The following is an 18393-nucleotide window of genomic DNA, read 5'->3' on the forward strand; positions in this document are numbered from 1 at the left end:
GTAGCGGCGAAATAATAGGCCCTTCTCACTTCCACGCTAACAAGCTTTGACTAAAAACTGTAACATCGAATTTTCTCAAAACACATCCGAATTACATGATTTGGATGTCAACTCAACGTATGTACTCCCAATCATCCGTAAATCGATCTAAAGTGCATTTTACTCCGGATAATTCCTTTAAGTCCAGGTTGAATATGACCTGTAAATTGTACTATTTATGTTTTTAAATTCCGCCTAGCTCCACTCATCCATCTGGGATCACTCCATTGGAGAGGTGTTTCAGAAGGCTGGGCATATGATCCTTGCATATGATTGGATAAGCCACTTGTCAGTCATCTTTGTTGACGCTACTTCAACCACTCTCATCAAAGCAAACCCGTGACCCTGATGATGTTTACTTCCTCAATGCGAGCTGCAAAACAGTCTGTCACTTCTCCGCTACGTCACATCTATGAAACTCCCGCCCTGCATCCTGATTGGCTCTACCATAAAATCTGGTGCTGAAATCACATCCATCTGAGATCGCTTCTATTGGGAGTGATTGGAGCTAGGCTGAACGAAATTCATCTGGCGAGTGTCAGGTTATTATTTTACATGTAGGGAAGGAAAGGAGTATATAATTGAGAACAAGTTCTGCCTCTTTTTACTAGCAGGTTAATCTGTAGCAATGTTTTCATGGAAATATCTTGGTTATTACATTAATGAATATTTGCTTTTAGTTTTGTTCTGTGTATGTTGGTGCAGAAGGAACAGCCTCAGCTTAAAAATATAAATGTCAAATAAATATTAGTATTAATGCCTATAAAGTGTCATAAACAAAATGTAAGAATAGAGTTGACATTTTGTTTTTAAATTCCCAATAGAGGTCGATTTTTTGTGAAGAGCCAATGAAATGGCTACTTCTGCCGCCAGAGTGGACAGACACTTGACGTGAACGTAGATTGTTCCCAAAGTAAGGAATGAATGGCTGACGTGGCATGTTGGTAGGGCCTGGAGAGCTAAACAGCATTTCTGTTCACGGTGAAATGTTTGTGTTGACATGAACCTCCAGAAGATGCAGTTTAGGTGGACCACATGTCCTTTGTGAGTCTTCATTTCCTGTAGGCCTACAGCTTTATTGCACTTAAATGTTCAATTAATGCACACCACTTAAAGTATAAGTGCAGCTAACTAAGTCTAGTTAGCACAGCTAAATGTGGACTGTTTACAAGGAATGTCTTGCCACACAAGCATGATACGACCATTCCGATATTCATTTAACGACATCTGGGTATTCTTCTTAATCAGTTACAGTGGAGGTGTCTCACACCAGGCTGAAGGTGTTGTATGATGTAAAACAGGAGACCATGTACTCAACAAGTGTTTAATTTTATTTAGAATTTAGGTAACAATTATAAACCAAACCTAAGACGACAAAAAGAAAATAAAAATATACATGTGATGGGACACTGCAAGCTGGGTGGAGTATGGCCCTGGAGTATGTACTGGCATTTACTTCCAGAGCTTCTTAATAGACATGTTCTTCTCACTGTCCTTCTGCATGACCTGTGACCCCACAGAGAAGAAAAAACATTTACAATTAACTCAACCAATCAGGGAAAAACATTCAATTTACTCAACCAATTAATCAATCAATCCATAGACACAGATCTTCTAATCTAACAGCCCCAGCCCCCATCAAATATATTTATTTTCCTTAACTTTAAAAGGTGTAGAAAAACGGCACCTCCGATAAATAACCATACAAACTCATGAACAAGAACACCATGTGAGGATGGCTTAAAGAAGCCGAGAGAGTGACTTGACCCACCTTGGCCACGGCCATCTCGAAGTCCTCCTGGGTGACGTGGACCCTTCTCTCCCTCAGCGCGTACATGCCAGCCTCTGTGCACACACCCTAAAAACACACACACACCGCAAGGGAGGGACAGGATCAGCACCACCCACAGCAGGGCAACATCAGCACTCCACAGAGCAGCAGCTCACAACTCACTCACCACGGCAATTATGACATCCCATGCTCATTCCAAATCACCTAGGCAACAGGGGTGTGCCTACTAACCAATTTAATAATCAATATTCAAATATACAAAGTCAGTATGAATGGTTATGGGTCATTCTGTGAAACAAGTACCATTTGATGACATGCATAAGGCACAAACTAGAGTCAAAGTATGTTTCTAAAGCCTAAAGCTAATAATTCAAGGGCTCTTGTTAACACGATGTACAAGAAAATACTATTCTTAAAGAGTATCATTTTTTTAACCATTTTTCACAAGTGCATGGCCATTTCCACGTGTCCAGGTTGACAGACAGAGATAACATTTTCATTTAAAATATCACCACATATCATTCTTATGAAACTTTTGTTATTTTAAATTTTACACAGCCAATTTCTGCTGTTTTTATATCCTGCTATTTATGCATCCAATTAACTTTTGTTTATACATGCAACACCCATTGTTGATGATCCTTGGTTCTGTTTAAAACTGGTGGGAATGTGGGATGGTTCACTAGATAGCACCAAGGTTCAAAGCAATCTGTACTGAACGGGTTCAGAACGTGTTCTCTGTTGGTCGAAAAATGCCCTTTAAGGAACTGTTAAAGGGCTGAAATGAGTCCCTGGTCATCTTTAAGCACACAGGTCAGCCTGATGACCTCACCTTGACCTCTGCCCCTGAGGCACCGGGCATGAGCTCAGCGATCTTGCGCAGGTTGATGCCGCGGGTCAGGTTCATCTTCCGCGAGTGGATCTTCAGGATGTCCAAACGAGCCTGGAGAGAGCGGGAGGAGGAGGGATTAGATTAGATGAGATTAGATTCAACTTCATTGTCATTGTGCAGAGTACAAGTACAAAGACAACAAAATATTTCCCAGAACACCCTCAATAATACTTTGTGTGTGTTCATAAAACTACAGGACAGTGTGTGTGTGTGTTCATAAAACGACAGGACCGTGTGTGTATGTGTGTGTTCATAAAACGACAGGACCGTGTGTGTATGTGTGTGTTCATAAAACGACAGGACCGTGTGTGTGTGTGTGTTCATAAAACTGCAGGACAGTGTGTCTCTTTGTTTGTGTTCATAAAACAGGAAAGTCTGTGTAGTCATAAAACAACAGGACCGTGTGTCTGTTCATAAAACTGCAGGACCGTGTGTGTGTGCGTTCATCACACGACGGGACCGTGTGTGTGTGTTCATAACACGACGGGACCGTGTGTGTGTGTTCATAACACGACGGGACCGTGTGTGTGTGTTCATAACACGACGGGACCGTGTGTGGGCTCATAAAGCGTGTCTAACCTCTTCGTTGGGAGGGGGGAACTCGATCTTCCTGTCGATACGTCCAGGCCGGAGCAGTGCGGAGTCCAGGATGTCTATACGGTTGGTTGCCATGATCACCTGAACAAAAGAAACACAAAGCCAGTCAGTGAGTGGGATCTCCGCATGTTTGGGTGCCATCTGAAAGGTGTGTGTGCGTGCATTTTATTTACCTCAATATTCCAGAGAGGGAATTATATCTCCATCATCGAATTTTAATGATATTTGATTGTGTGTGTGTGTGTGTGTGTTCCCTACCTTGATGTTCTTGGTGGCCTCAAAGCCGTCCAGCTGGTTGAGGAGCTCCAACATGGTCCTCTGCACCTCACTGTCGCCTCCGGATCCACCCTCCAGACGCGACGAGCCGATCGAGTCGATCTCGTCCATGAAGATGATGGATGGAGCATGCTCTCTGGCCATCACGAAAAGCTCACGCACCATACGCGCCCCTACACACACACACACACACACACACACACACACACACACACACACACACACACACACACACACACACACACACACACACACACACACACACACACACACACACACACACACACACACACACAAACAATCAACGAGTGTAGGACATCACACTGCAGACACCTCCGTCAAAATAAACTGTTGGCCGTCTCCATGGTTGTGAGGCAGGCTCAATCTGAATCGCCTGGTTTGGTACTCAATTCCCAGCTGCCCCCATCGTGCTCTTGAGCGAGGGACGTAGCCCTGAGTTGCTCTGGGAAGAATGGCTCTTGAGCGAGGGACGTAGCCCTGAGTTGCTCTGGGAAGAATGGCTCTTGTAATAATAGTAAGTTGCTTTGAATAAAAGGGTCAGCCAAATGAAATAGTATATAAGTTACATACACTTAGTACACCACAGTGTCCGCTCTGCCTGTTCCGTCAGCTAGACCAGCGTTTCTCAATCTATGGGCTGCGGACTGGCACCCGTCCACAATGAGGACACTGCTGGTTCATGGATACGTGGAGTCAAACTATTGTGTGTCGGTGGGCCCTATAACCCCAAAGTCTGCCATGACCAGGCCTAAGGTCAAAGAAGTTTGAGCTAGACAAACCCAAGGTACACTTCAGGTGGAGCATGACAGTGCGGTATATAATGCATATTAGACAGGTAGAGCATGACAGTGCAGTATATAATGCATATTAGACAGGTGGAGCATGAGTGCAGTATATCATGCATATTAGATAGGTAGACCATGACAGTGCGGTATATAATGCTTATTATACGGCTCTTCACAATGCTAGTAGAACGCTCCATTGACTTGAATGGGATTTCCCAAAGTTCTAGCGGTAAATAAATTCATGTAATTACCGCTGCAAACATATAATTACCGCTGTCAATGGCAACGGGTTTTGTGCTTCTGATACATCTTTCATATCACTACGCAAGGACTGGAACTTCATTCAAACGTGAAAGCAGACGGTTGATCAGCTGTGTTCTAAAGAATGTTTGATTCAAGTTCAGCAACGTGTGTTGTTGCTTAACTATTTGTTTCTCAGCAAATGCCACGATGAACGGTAACAAATAGGCTAGGTTATGTAGGCTAAAGTCATATCGTGGGGAGTTTATTATTTCGTTCTGGCAAGTAGCCGTATAATAAGCGGGATAATGTATAGAACGCCGGTCATTACTGTGAAAATAAGTCCCTTCAGGGCGGAACAAGACCTCTCCGCTGCACGTCGGGGTCCGGTTCGCCCTGTCGGGACTTATTTTTCCAGTAATGACCGGCGTTCTATACATTATCCCTTACATATTAGACAGGTGGGTGAGCGGCAGCTTACCCTCTCCGATGAACTTCTGCACAAGCTCGGAGCCGGACACCCTGATGAAGGTGCAGTCCGTGTGGTGAGCCACAGCTCTGGCCAGCAGGGTCTTGCCCGTCCCAGGGGGGCCATACAGCAGCACACCCTGCAGGAGGAGGAGGGAACAGCACCACGTTACTTTCCTTTCCCTTCCACGAGCACCGTTCACCCACACCAAAACAAACCATCTTCAACAGAACTGAACGGATGGATTGATGAAGAGTTGAACTGAATTAATGAGGCATTGACAAACCGAGTTCAAAGGAATTAACAAGCCAAGTTCAAACTGAACTGAATGGGATAGAAGACTTGTGTGTGTGTGTGACAGTTTGTGTGTGTTCTATCCCATATACAGCCAAAGATGGGATTTGCTGACGTGAGTGATGGGTAGGTCTGTGTGTGTGGTGTGTGTGTGTGTGTAGTGTTCAAATTCCACCTTTGGCTGTGCGATGCCGATGACTGAAAAAGCTTGAGCTGTGAGATAAGTGTGTGTGTGTAAAATCTCACCTTTGGTTGTGCAATGCCCAGTGCCTCAAAGAGCTCGGGGTGCTTCACTGGCAGTTCAATGACCTCCTTAATCTCCTTGATCTGCTTGTCCAGGCCGCCAATCATCTCATAGGTGGAGTCCGGAACCTTCTCCACCATCATCAGGGACACCAGCGGGTCCACCTTATTGGGCAGGATCTTGTGGAGGGTATAGCTGTCGTTCCTCAGGGCCACGCGGCAGTTGGGAGTCACCTGCTCAACACACACATAGGGATGGGCATCATTAAGAAATTATCGATATCGATGCCATTGTCGAGTCTGCTTATCGATGCGATTCCTTATCGATTCCTGTACCATTTACTGAACACTTATAGGATGGCTTTGAGAGTTGTTGGCTTTGAATGTCTAATTTAAAGTGATTTTGGACAATGAATATCAAGTGTGCAATATCAATACAGAAGTTGAATGCTTTAAAATTTCTAAAAAAGTAAACATTTCTAAAACAAAGCTTTGTATTGAAATCGTTAGTGGAATTGTTAACATGTGGATGTGTACAATTTCTATGGATCAGAATGTTTGGAACCGGTTCCTAAGCGATCCCTGGAACCGATTCCCAAGCCTACACACACACACACACACACACACACACACACTTAGAATCAGTCAGTCAGACAGTTAAGTAACACGGAGACTCACTGATGAAAATAGTCCGTACTCACATCATTGATATCTATGTTCTTGTCCACATCCACCACAAACTTTCCCTCTGGGTGAACCTATGTCAGACAAAACAGAAATAGTGTATTAATAATGCTTACAGCATTGTTATAGCATATGTGACACCTTACTAAACCCAGTGAGTGCGCTCAGGAAGCCCGAAGAGTGTTACATAACACTCACGAGTTCAAATGGACATACTGAGCACTGTGCAGCATCCAGGTACTAATCGCAGACCCATACGTCAGTCTCAGAGTGCACCATCTCTTGCATGAGCGATGACTCAGACAGAGGCCTGTGTAGTGGGAAGGGAAGGGAGCTCCATGAGATGGAGGCCTGTGTAGTGGGAAGGAGCTCCATGAGATGGAGGCCTGTGTAGTGGGAAGGAGCTCAATCAGATGGCCTGTGTAGTGGGAAGGTATAAGTATAAGTATAAGTATATATAGTTTTTTGATCCCGTGAGGGAAATTTGGTCTCTGCATTTAACCCAATCGGTGAATTAGTGAAACACACTCAGCACACAGTGAACACACAGTGAGGTGAAGCACACACTAATCCCGGCGCAGTGAGCTGCCTGCTACAACCAGTGGGCCTCTGTCTGAGTCATCGCTCATGCCCCTAAGGAGGGGAGCTCCATCAGATGGAGGCCTGTGTAGTGGGGAGGGAGGGGAGCTCCATGTGTAGTGTAGGGGGGGGAGGGGGGGGGAGCTCCATGTGTAGTGGTGGGGGTAGGGAGGGAGGGAGCTCCATGTGTAGTGTAGTGGGGAGGGAGGGAGGGGAGTGGGGGAGCTCCATGTGTAGTGTAGTGGTAGGGTGGGAGGGGAGGGAGGGAGTCCATGTGTAGTGTAGTGGGGGAGGGAGGGAGTGGAGGGGAGCTCCATGTGTAGTGTAGTGGGGAGGGAGGGAGGGAGTGGAGGGGAGCTCCATGTGTAGTGTAGTGGGGAGGGAGGGAGTGGAGCTCCATGTGTAGTGTAGTGGGGAGGGAGGGAGTGGAGGGGAGCTCCATGTGTAGTGTAGTGGGGAGGGAGGGAGGGAGTGGAGGGGAGCTCCATGTGTAGTGTAGTGGGGAGGGAGGGAGTGGAGCTCCATGTGTAGTGTAGTGGGGAGGGGAGGGAGGGAGGGAGTGGAGGGGAGCTCCATGTGTAGTGTAGTGGGGAGGGAGGGAGTGGAGCTCCATGTGTAGTGTAGTGGGGAGGGAGGGGGCTCCATGTGTAGTGTAGTGGGGAGGGAGTGGGGGAGGGAGGGGGGAGCTCCATGTGTAGTGTAGTGGGGAGTGAGGGGGGGAGCTCCATGTGTAGTGTAGTGGGGAGGGAGGGGGAGACAGAGGCCAGTGTAGTGGGGAGGGAGTGGAGTGGAGACAGAGGCCAGTGTAGTGGGGACTGGAGAGATGAGCTCACCTTGACCAGCACCTTCTTCTTATCCATGGCCCTGACCACCTCCCCCACATAGGAGCCCTGCTCTTGCAGCAGCTGCAGCTCCTCTCTCAGGAGCCGCACTGAGGGGGACAGGAGACCGCGGTTAACACACACGTACGCACACACACACACACACACTCTTGCTCTCACTCATTCACTCACACACACTAGGGGTGTGACTTTCGAAACCGATGTCTCAAATCAGTGTCGAGGCTTCGAAGCAGAAGTGTTTCGAAACACTGCTTCGAAACGTGGTTCAAAACAGCCATGTCATGTGACCACTGCTTCGAAACATCGTTCAAAATCCCCATGTCATGTGACCAAAGTTAAGTGAACCTTCGGTGCATTTCACCGGTGTCGGCAGGCGTGCCCACGCATTCAATTAACAGTGTAGACTATTCTTAAGCAATAACCATGATGGTGTAGTGGTTAGTGAGGCCGTTTTTTGCACAGTAGGCCTAGCCCAGGCTGCTCAAATGTGGTTCGATCCCCGTTTGATTTAAGGTATTGTTTCAGATCGTATCTGTTTATGTTTTCTTACTTCATCATTAACCACACAGTTTCAACTAAACTCTCAGAATGGTCAAAAATCGAGATTTTTTATAAGAAGAAAGTGATTTAGAGAACACTAGCGGCAGCAATAATCTCTTTATTGTCACTTCATGTGGTCTCCCATCCAGTAATTGACCAAGGGCATGACTGCTTAGCTTTTGACAAAGACTGAACACAGGTAACACAGCAAGCCACAAAATTCAAAGACTACATCTCCAATACGAAGCATTTGACAGATTTGTTTCACCGTAAACAGCTCTGAGGTGTCGGAATTGTTTCGAAGCTTCGGAACAATTCGGCACAATTGCTTCGAATGTTTCATAAAGCCTCGCTTTGCCCATCCCTACCACACACACACAGACACACACACGTAACGGAGTTGAACTGAGCGAACATGCTAGTTGCTCGTGTAAATTCTCACACCCCCAATCTTAATGACACTTCTAACTGCTGAATGGGAAGCCTGGGCTTTTAGCTCAGTGGGTAGAGCGTTCGACTGCCATGCCGGTGTGCGTTGAGGTGGCGGGTTTGAGGGCCGTGAGCGGCAGACGAATTACGACCTCGGTTACACACACACACGGCAATGATCTCTAAACTAATAGGCATCGCACAACACATCAATATACTCAACACTTAGTCTTTACACAGGTCTTCACAAACACTGACATTGCAGTTTAAATCAAGATTTACATTTGGGGACCTTGCTGAGATGCCCCATTATATCTTTGCATATCTGGATAAGGATTACCGTGACTAAAAATCAGACACTGCATCAAAATCATTAACATTCATGTGGCATGTTTAAAGTTAAACTACAGGGCTTCTGATTGGATGACAAGATGACAAGAAAAAAAGGAATATGGCCCCTTTGCATGTTCCATTTCTGAAACATCTCCCCTACCTTTAGCGTTGAGCTCATTCCTCTGTGCTTGGAGACGTCTAAGATTCTGACTTTTCTCATTCACGGTCAGCTGTTGGAAAACATTATGAATAGGAAGCATTAAGTAACATTCAATAATATGGCATTAAGAACATGATGCATTACACTGTATTATTTAATCTCACCTGTAGCTCCTCTATTTTGGACAGGTAGTATTGACGGAGACCGGAGCCTCCTTTGATATCTTCTACATCCATCTGTGAAAGACAATAGGGACATTGGCAAATGACATCACTTGATAAAGATTGATTAACATATTTGTAGGTTTAGCTCGCCAATAAGATACAGTTAAAATAGGTTATCCATCACTCCCAGAGGGCAATGGTCGCTAACCTAATGGGCATCACAACACATCAATAGACTCAACACTTCTAGTCTTTACACACGTCTTCACAAACACTCCCAAAAAAGCTTAAACTGTTTACCATATTCTTAGTCGCTTTGGTTAAAAATGCGTAAGACAAATGTAATGTTATGAAATCTGGTGTTTCCTACTTCCAGTGATTTATGCTAGGATAAGCTAATGTGCCAGACTGGGTTATCGCAAGCACATAGAAGAGAAGGGCATGCATCATCTTATTTAACTCAGGGGTAGAACTCTACTGCACATAACCTAAGTTCCAATAAAGTTGACGTGTTCCTTTAAGTTATCTAACTCTATGTTACAACTTCGAAGTATAAGCTAACTCCGCTAACGTTAACGATTCAAATGACGGGGAAACAACATTTGCCCTAAGACCGCCAATCAGTTATTACTTCTTAAAGATCGACCGACAGATATATTGTAGGGTTACCTTGTCAATAGGGTATAGTTCACCTCTCAATTAAGTAATTTAACGTTACGCTACGACTTGTAAATAAAGTATTGTTGTAAATCAAAGTTAGCTAAAATTAAGTTTCAAAAGACGGGAAAACAACCAGGCCGAAGTCAACCATCCATTCAGCATATTATTAGCCATCTGACATTACTGGTTACTAGAGCAGATGCTAGTACTAGATCATTTAACGAGACTGACTGGAAGAAAAGTGTACTCGGTTTAATGTTAACTTACACAAAACGGAACGGAACCGCAAACAGTAAGTTAAACGTTTGACAGACAATCAAAGTTAACGTTAGCTATGTCACAGGTTGGCTAACGTTAACGACAATGATTATCACAAAATCTTCCGTCAATGGTGACAAGGTGAACATTAATTAACTGAACTCAAACGCAGCAATACAGACATAAGCCGAACACCACTAACGTAGCAGCTACAGTGATTTGACAGAAAGTTGCTAGTGTATATACACAGCTTGTTTGCTCACTAGCCCGTTGCTACCTCATTCTACACAGCTGTGGTGCTAACGTTAGCCACTGTGCTACAATGAGACAGCAAACCGGAGAGATACAAGCCAACAAAAACAAAACGTTCTCTCCTTTATCTGATTCATTCAAATGTGTGCATTTCTACAACTCAGAACCCAAGTCCAGTTGTTCAACTGACGACACTACCAACGTTAACACAGCTCATACAATGAATAAAGAATAACAAAAAACTGCTTACATGGTCCATCCCGTCCAGAGCCATTTTGAAACCATACACTTCCGTTGGTGTTACGTGTTTTCCGGCGCTTATTCGTGGGCTTTTTTTTAACAGAGAAGAAAATACCTGCTCGTTTGCGCCACCACGTGTAGGAAAACCATACAGTCTATGAGGAAAACCCAAAAATACAAATGGACAAGGTGTTTCCCTGCACGTTTCGTTTAAAAATATCATTGATAATACATTTCCCCTTGGGAATCAATAAAGTATCTATCTATCATTGGTCTATCCTCATGAACGATTAAAAAGGTTCGACTAAACACAGTTTAGGCCCGAGCCCGAGTCCCGACAATAACAACTGGCACTATATCAGGACTTGACTGTAAAAACTACCTGGATGTATTGAACATCCTGCACTTTCATTCTTTGTCTGTATGTGTGTGAGTTGGATATATTTATTGTTTTTACATGTATTTATGTTTATTTATTGAACGCAGTTCAGTTAAAGCAGAGGTAGATTAATTACTTAGTTCAGAACTTCAGAACGTCAGCATTTGGTTATCTGAAATCTTGGTAAAACTATACTATTTGGATCAAATGATAAGCTAAGGAAGTCACCTGGATTCAGTGTGGTAGTTGGTGATTCTGAAATAACAACTAAGGAATCAGTAACTTACTTAGGCTGCATAATTGATAATAAATTAACTGGGGAGTGCATGGCTCTAAAAGTTCTGTCTAAAGTAAATCAGAAAATAAAATAGCAAGAGTATCCACATTAATAGATAGACAAGCTCTCAAGATTCTTGCTGGGCCCCTAATACAATGCCACTTTGATTATGCCTGCACTTCATGGTACACAACCATTCCTAAGATTTTCAAACAGAAGCTGCAGACTTCACAAAACAAATTAGTGAGGCTTATTCTTAAACTACACCCATACACACACCTCAACCCGGCTCATTTTAGTAGCCTTAAGTGGCTCAAAGTAGAGGATAGAGTAACATATATAAAAATGTGTATGGTACATAGAATAATTAAAAATAAAGTAGGGGAGACCGGGGTTGGTTGTCACAATTTTTACTCATGCATGAATTGCTCATCTTCAAAAACTCTTTCAGCAGTAATTCCTACATGAAATGAAAGCTTGGGGTCTTGGCTTTAAATGTGTATGATTTTTACTTTTAGAATGTATTGTAACAGGGAGCAATTAACCATCAAAGACACTCTGACACAATGTGACAATCAACCCCATCACGGGGTTGGTTGTCACAGGGTATGGGGTTGGTTCTATAGAGTTTCAATGGGATTTTAGTGATAAAATGGGATCTTAAAAAATGATGTGTAACTTTTTAGTTTTTTAAGCTAGAAACTGCAAATAAGTTTTAATATGAATACCACCCCTATGATAGTTGTCATCAATGCCCCTTATGTTTAAACAATGGGATTAAAGGAGGTGATCAGTTACTTGAATTGTCTACTGTGTTGAGAAATAAAATGAAATCATATTCAGTGCTAAAACCTCTTTATTATCATGTAAGTTGCAAACAAAGTTGCAAACACAGTGACAACAAACACATGTGACAACCAACCCCATGAGCTATGTGACAACCATCCCCAATTGACCTCTTGACAAAGATGTTAACCAAGCTGCCACATGGCTTTAACTTGATAGCTAAAATATGACTCAAAATAAAGCTACTACCTTTGGCTTTTTAATGAGTGTTTTGTTTTTGAACTACTAATATCCTACAAGCTCTCAATACAAAAACAACACCAACATGAAAATTTACTCTGACCCATGAAATTTAAAAATTGTCTCCTCACCTCAATGCTGTGTGTCTGCTCAGCAAAATTTCTAGTGCAAACAAGTAAGCTATCAACGGGTAACAGTTTGATATCAAAATTTTACCACAGCATCACCGGAATAAGCAATGTGACAACCAACCCGTGAGACAACCAGCCCCGGTCTCCCCTACCTACCTTTGTAATTATTTTTCTCGGGTAAATGCTGTTCACAGTTAACAGGGGAACTCAACAAGGGGTAGTACCACTGACTTTGTTCTATGTAGATTTAAAAGTTGCATGGGTAAGGGCTCTTTTCTGTATTCAGCAGCCATTATATGGAATGGGTTACCAGTAGCATTAAAGTCAACAGACAATATGGATCATTTTAAGTCATCCCTAAAGAGCTGGCTGAGAAATAGACAGTAGTATGGTTATTAGAGTTACATGCACTGTATGTACTGAGCAGTAGACAGTAGTATGGTTATTAGAGTTGCATGCACTGTATGTACTGAGCAGTAGACAGTAGTATGGTTATTAGAGTTACATGCACTGTATGTACTGAGCAGTAGACAGTAGTATGGTTATTAGAGTTACATGCACTGTATGTACTGAGCAGTAGACAGTAGTATGGTTATTAGAGTTACATGCACTGTATGTACTGAGCAGTAGACAGTAGTATGGTTATTAGAGTTGCATGCACTGTATGTACTGCACTTCCTTCTCTGTTTTATGTTGTATGTCTGGGGATGCCTGGTCCTTCTCTGTTTTATGTTGTATGTCTGGGGATGCCTGGTCCTCTCTATGTTGCCTTGTTTTATTTTTGTTTTATTCCTCCACATACCACCAACATAATTACATTCACTTTAAGACATATGCCTTCACCACATGCCTACACCTGCAAACACTGACACACACCACCAAATGCACACATCTTAAGGACCACAATGGAAATAAGCCCTGTGGCTTTATTGTGTTTATTATTGTGTATGTCCTTTTCACTGATAATTGTACAAAGTCATTTTATTTATTTATTCATTCATAAAAGCATCATCCTTTGTACAAAATACATCATGTCAATAAAGATTTTCAATCAATCATTCAATCAATCAATTTTTGTTTATTTATTGAATGCACGTTAGGACTGCTAAACAATTTTGTTGTACCCTGTGCAATAACAATAAAGCAATTCTGATTCAGATGTTGCACAGTTATCCTTAAGAATAGGCAGGTTTCTTAATGGGGTTTGCTTATTTTAGGCTGGTATGTGGGGAGTGATAAAAGAGGTGTGTGTGTGTGTGTGTGTGTGTAAGAGAGAGAGAGAGAGCAAGAGACACAACGGGAGTACAGGTTGGACTAGACTATCCAGTCAAGCAATGCGGTCTGCCGTGTGCTATCAACTGGCCTGAACATGATATGGCCTATGCAGGTGCTTTGTTTAGTTTAGGGGGAGTTTTGGCAGTCTTAGAAACTTGACTGAGCCTGTGACAAACATATCACACAGTTTGCAAGCCCATGCCGCCCAAGCAAAAGAAGATCAAACCAAACATGCTGATGATTTTATATTCAAGTTTTAATTTAAAAAATATACCAAATGACATTAAGTATAAAGGTACAAAAGATAAAAGCTTCTGCGTGGAAGCAAACAAACCAACACAAATGTGCTTAACAGTTTACAAAACCTTCAACCCACATATTTTATTCGCTCAGAAATCAAAAGCTAATACAAAGATATAGTGGTCGACAAATCCAAAAGGATGGAATCTACAATTCCTGAATATTTATTTAGCTTTTTTAAAAAAAATAAAATTAAAAAAATGAATCTACACCACCGGGTTTTGAGCTGCATATAAGCTGAAAAGACTAAAAGCTACGCAGTACTCAGGAGCTCAGCCGAGATGGCGCAGTACACACCTGAAAGGTTTTCTTCTTTTTGTTTTTTTTAGCCAAACCTTTTCCTAAAATAAAAAACCCCCCACAGATCAATGTGTAAAAACAGCTTTAAAAAACATCACAGTGTGATAAAAGTCTGATCACCCAAGTCATAAGATATCAAAGTGAAGCCTTTTACACAGACATCAGGTCAACAGAATCACTCTGACTACCGTGAGAGAATAGTTCAATGGCTTATTTTAGCAGTGAGGGCTCCTTTGGCCTCCCAAACAAATTCAAACCATGGCAGCCATGTTTTGACAGAACAGGACAAAAACACAAAACAGTCTGTAAACATCAGGAGAGAACAAAAATAATGGCAAATTTGAAACCAAACTAAGAGAAATGGACCAGTCCCCAGGGGAAGAGGAACAGAATGGCTCAAGGGTGCGTTTACCTGAGCATATGTCCTGTCATCCAATCCAAGGCTCTGTTTTCAAAACTACTACCCTCCAAATAAAAAACTGAACTAGCATTGGCAACCACCTTTTCAAGAAAGGTACAATGTTAAAAACACCTTTTTGAGCAAAGGTACATTTTAGCATATGAAAAAACACCACAAAAAAAAAAAGCTTCACAATGCAATATTTGGAAGAGCTTGCTTGCTGGAAAAAAAGCACAATGTCTCATACTTGCTGAGTATATGACAGATAAGATGAAAACCTTTGATCCACCGTAATGGAATGATGTGATAATTCACAGGTGATGTTAATACAAGAGTTTCAAACCCCACATTCAAACAGTCACCTCGCAACACCAACATGAAAAGTGTAGGTGTCCTCTGCAAATCAAATCGATTAAGAATACTGAAAGATGATGGCTCCAGCTGAGGAGTAAGCTGCCTCCTGCTTCCTAGGTAGGAGAGAGTACAGAGGAAGTGATGCGCATATAGAGGAAGTGATGCGCAAAAGAGGGGAAGCTGGGGTGTGCTGTCGTCCAGATGTGGCTCAGGTGAGCCTGATTCCTAAAACCTGCTCGAGTTCCTGTCTCCTCTGCTGTACCTGAGGACACACACACACACACACACACACACAATGGTTTGAGAGACTTGGGTCTAGATTATTAAAAGTAGCATATATTTCCATGAGAAAATATTTGACTGGTTGAACAGTATAACCTTTTAAAATGGGCATAATACAAATGGACAACTATGTCCATTAAAACCTGCTGAGACACGGACACTGCGTTCCAGGCAGCCTTACCCTCACACTTTCACAGAGACACTGCGTTCCAGGCAGCCTTACCCTCACACTTTCTCAGAGACACTGCGTTTCAGGCAGCCTTACCCTCACACTTTCTTTCTCTCCAGAACCTCCCACCAGGTGCCCTAATGACCTTGGATGACCTTGAACACTCACCTTGGAGTAGACGTAGCGTCCGACTGCCTCGGGGACCCAGGGGGCCTGGTAGAACTCTGTGCGCCTCTCCTCCTCCGGGTTGCTCGCAACGTCAGTCATCAACTACAACGGGAATGTAGACAATATACACATTAAAGGAGAATTCCGGCAATTTTTTACATAGACAAAAAAAAAAACAATGCTACCAAGCTCGAGTTGCTGCACCTAACAGCTAGAGCAGCCAGGCAGCAACAGTACTATACTCTGGGGGCATTTTTACCATTGATTAACCCCTGAAATCTCTTAGTTCATGAAAGATACATATTCATTCGTTTACTTATATTAAAAAGTCCCGTCACAGAAATGATTTGGTAAAATTCCACCCCGCAAATCAGTCAGAATTGGGTTCCATCAATGTAATGCAACAGTAACAGGCTGTTCTGATTTGTTATTAAATGTCAATATGCACACTGGTTATCTAAACCAGAAATACTTAGCCATGAAGTATATCCTTAACTTAGCTTGTGATAACACATTAGAACATGTGAACATGTTTATACCGTACCTACAACATGTACATAACACACACACACTCTCTCACATACACACACACATATTCATACACTATTAATAAATAAATGTACACACACACACACCCACACATCAACTCAACAATGATTTTTTGTTCATAGAAATCATTGGCTCCCCTTTCCCTTATTCTGATTTTGGACTGAAGCCTGGCCGTGTTCTTGTGGGGTAGTGTCCCATAAGCCCAGCTGGTCTGCCCAGCCCCACCTTGAGGTCCCTGCTCTGAGACTTGAGCCAGTCCTGGATGAAGTCCTGGGGGTTGGTGCTGAAGCTCAGCATGAAGTCCCTCTGGGTCTTCAGCTGGTTGATGGACTCAATGGTCTCATGGATCTGAGGAGAACACAGTCACAGCATCTATAAAGCAAAGCAGCAGCTTTCTTCAAGCATATGCCACTTATCACCATCAGTTGAATTGCACTACAGTATACTACAGTATATTTGCACAATGTTTTTTATATGATATACTGTTCGCAAACATTAGTTATTTGCTTTTAACTGTTGTTATGTATTGTTTGTATTGTTTGTTTGTTTGTATGTTTTTATTACTGATATTTTGTCTACAAATTGCTGATGCAAATTAGCTATATAGCTAACTCTGGTAATACAGCGCTGGAAAAAATGAAGAGGCCGCTGCACATATTTCTGATGTCATCCTACGGTTGCTGAGTGACAGTCAAATGAGTTGACGGTCATATTCAAAATGAAGAGACCACTGCAAATTTGAATATGTCCACCAACTCATGTGAATGTCATTCAGCAACCGTAGGATCACATCAAAAAAATGTGCAGCGGCCTCTTCATTTTTTCCAGCGCTGAATGTAGTTACTACCAAAGATTCTAGAACGCCACGGTTACTACAGTGACCCCTGCCCTCTGACCTGTATGTAGTTACTACGGTGACCCCTGCCCTCTGACCTGTATGTAGTTACTACTGTGACCCCTGCCCTCTGACCTGTATGTAGATCCTACGGTAACCCCTGCCCTCTGACCCTTTGACCTTGCTGACCTTCATCTCAAGTGTGGCGATCTCCTGCTGGTTGGTGGTGGAGGACAGGAAGCTGGTCATCTGGCCCTTCAGGGGGTCGTCCACCTCCACATCAATGTCAAAGCACGCCGTCTTCTTCTGGTCATTAGGATCCACACTGAAAGCACACACACACACACACACACACACACACACACACACACACACACACACACACACACACACACACACACACACAAACACAGATCTGATCAGATTGAATTCATCATCATTAACTCTGAATGTTGACTGTATTATCTGTCTTCCAAATTCATCAGTTGTGGCATCTGAATGAGACACACACACACACACACACACACACACACACACACACACACACACACACACACACACACACACACACCTGATCATGTGGTTGATGACAATGGGGTCAGGGTGCTGCAGAAGGCCGGCCAGCTTGAGGGGGATCTCAGAGAACTTCATACGAGTGCAGGTAAAGATCTAGAGCAGACACACACACACACACACACACACACACACACACACACACACACCAGAAGCAGACAAACACACACACACATACCAGAAGCAGACACACACACACACACACACACCAAAAGCAGACACACACACACACAACACACACACACACACACACACACACCAGAAGCAGACACACACACACACACCAGAAGCAGACACACACACACACACACACACACACACACACACACATACACACCAGAAGCAGACACACACACACACACACACACACACACACACACACACCAGAAGCAGACACACACACATACACACCGGACACAAAAAATACCTTAAGACTTATGGACAAAGCAAGGCTAAATACTGCAAATAGAGGTGTGTTCAAATTCCTTGAACAAAGAGGAACGTTTGTGGCGGACATGTTTGTCTGAACAGATACATTTGAACGATTTTGTGTAAACAATCCATCTCAACGGTAACTCTCCATACA

The 18393-nt window shown here is 43.1% G+C and overlaps 2 protein-coding genes across 3 annotated transcripts in view; both read right to left on the reverse strand.

Moving 5' to 3' along the window:
* Window positions 1-1349: 1349 nt before the first annotated feature.
* On the reverse strand, window positions 1350-10868 carry psmc5 (proteasome 26S subunit, ATPase 5). 2 transcript variants are annotated; one of them, XM_048246744.1, is made up of 12 exons: window positions 10800-10868; window positions 9380-9451; window positions 9216-9285; window positions 7745-7842; window positions 6350-6406; window positions 5652-5882; window positions 5124-5250; window positions 3579-3769; window positions 3303-3401; window positions 2664-2774; window positions 1811-1897; window positions 1350-1545 (listed from the first exon to the last, which is right to left on the reverse strand). In XM_048246744.1, exons 1-12 carry the CDS (start codon window positions 10821-10823, stop codon window positions 1492-1494), a joined length of 1221 nt encoding a protein of 406 aa, XP_048102701.1. In that variant the 5' UTR covers window positions 10824-10868; the 3' UTR covers window positions 1350-1491. The 2 variants fall into 2 exon arrangements, with proteins under 2 accessions (XP_048102701.1, XP_048102702.1); XM_048246745.1 differs by lacking the exon at window positions 10800-10868 and adding an exon at window positions 10307-10501.
* Window positions 10869-14115: 3247 nt separating this feature from the next.
* smarcd2 (SWI/SNF related, matrix associated, actin dependent regulator of chromatin, subfamily d, member 2) overlaps window positions 14116-18393 on the reverse strand; it is a 14172-nt gene continuing 9894 nt past the window's right edge. Inside the window, exons 9-13 of the mRNA XM_048246798.1 lie at window positions 17806-17903; window positions 17424-17559; window positions 16625-16747; window positions 15851-15952; window positions 14116-15493 (exon numbers count right to left, since the gene is read on the reverse strand). Coding sequence (XP_048102755.1) covers window positions 15440-15493; window positions 15851-15952; window positions 16625-16747; window positions 17424-17559; window positions 17806-17903 — 513 coding nt within the window. The 3' untranslated portion in view covers window positions 14116-15439. The remainder of the gene's footprint in view (window positions 15494-15850; window positions 15953-16624; window positions 16748-17423; window positions 17560-17805; window positions 17904-18393) is intronic.

The sequence above is a fragment of the Alosa alosa genome, chromosome 6, assembly GCF_017589495.1.
Source record: "Alosa alosa isolate M-15738 ecotype Scorff River chromosome 6, AALO_Geno_1.1, whole genome shotgun sequence".
Classification (NCBI taxonomy): Eukaryota; Metazoa; Chordata; class Actinopteri; order Clupeiformes; family Clupeidae; genus Alosa; species Alosa alosa.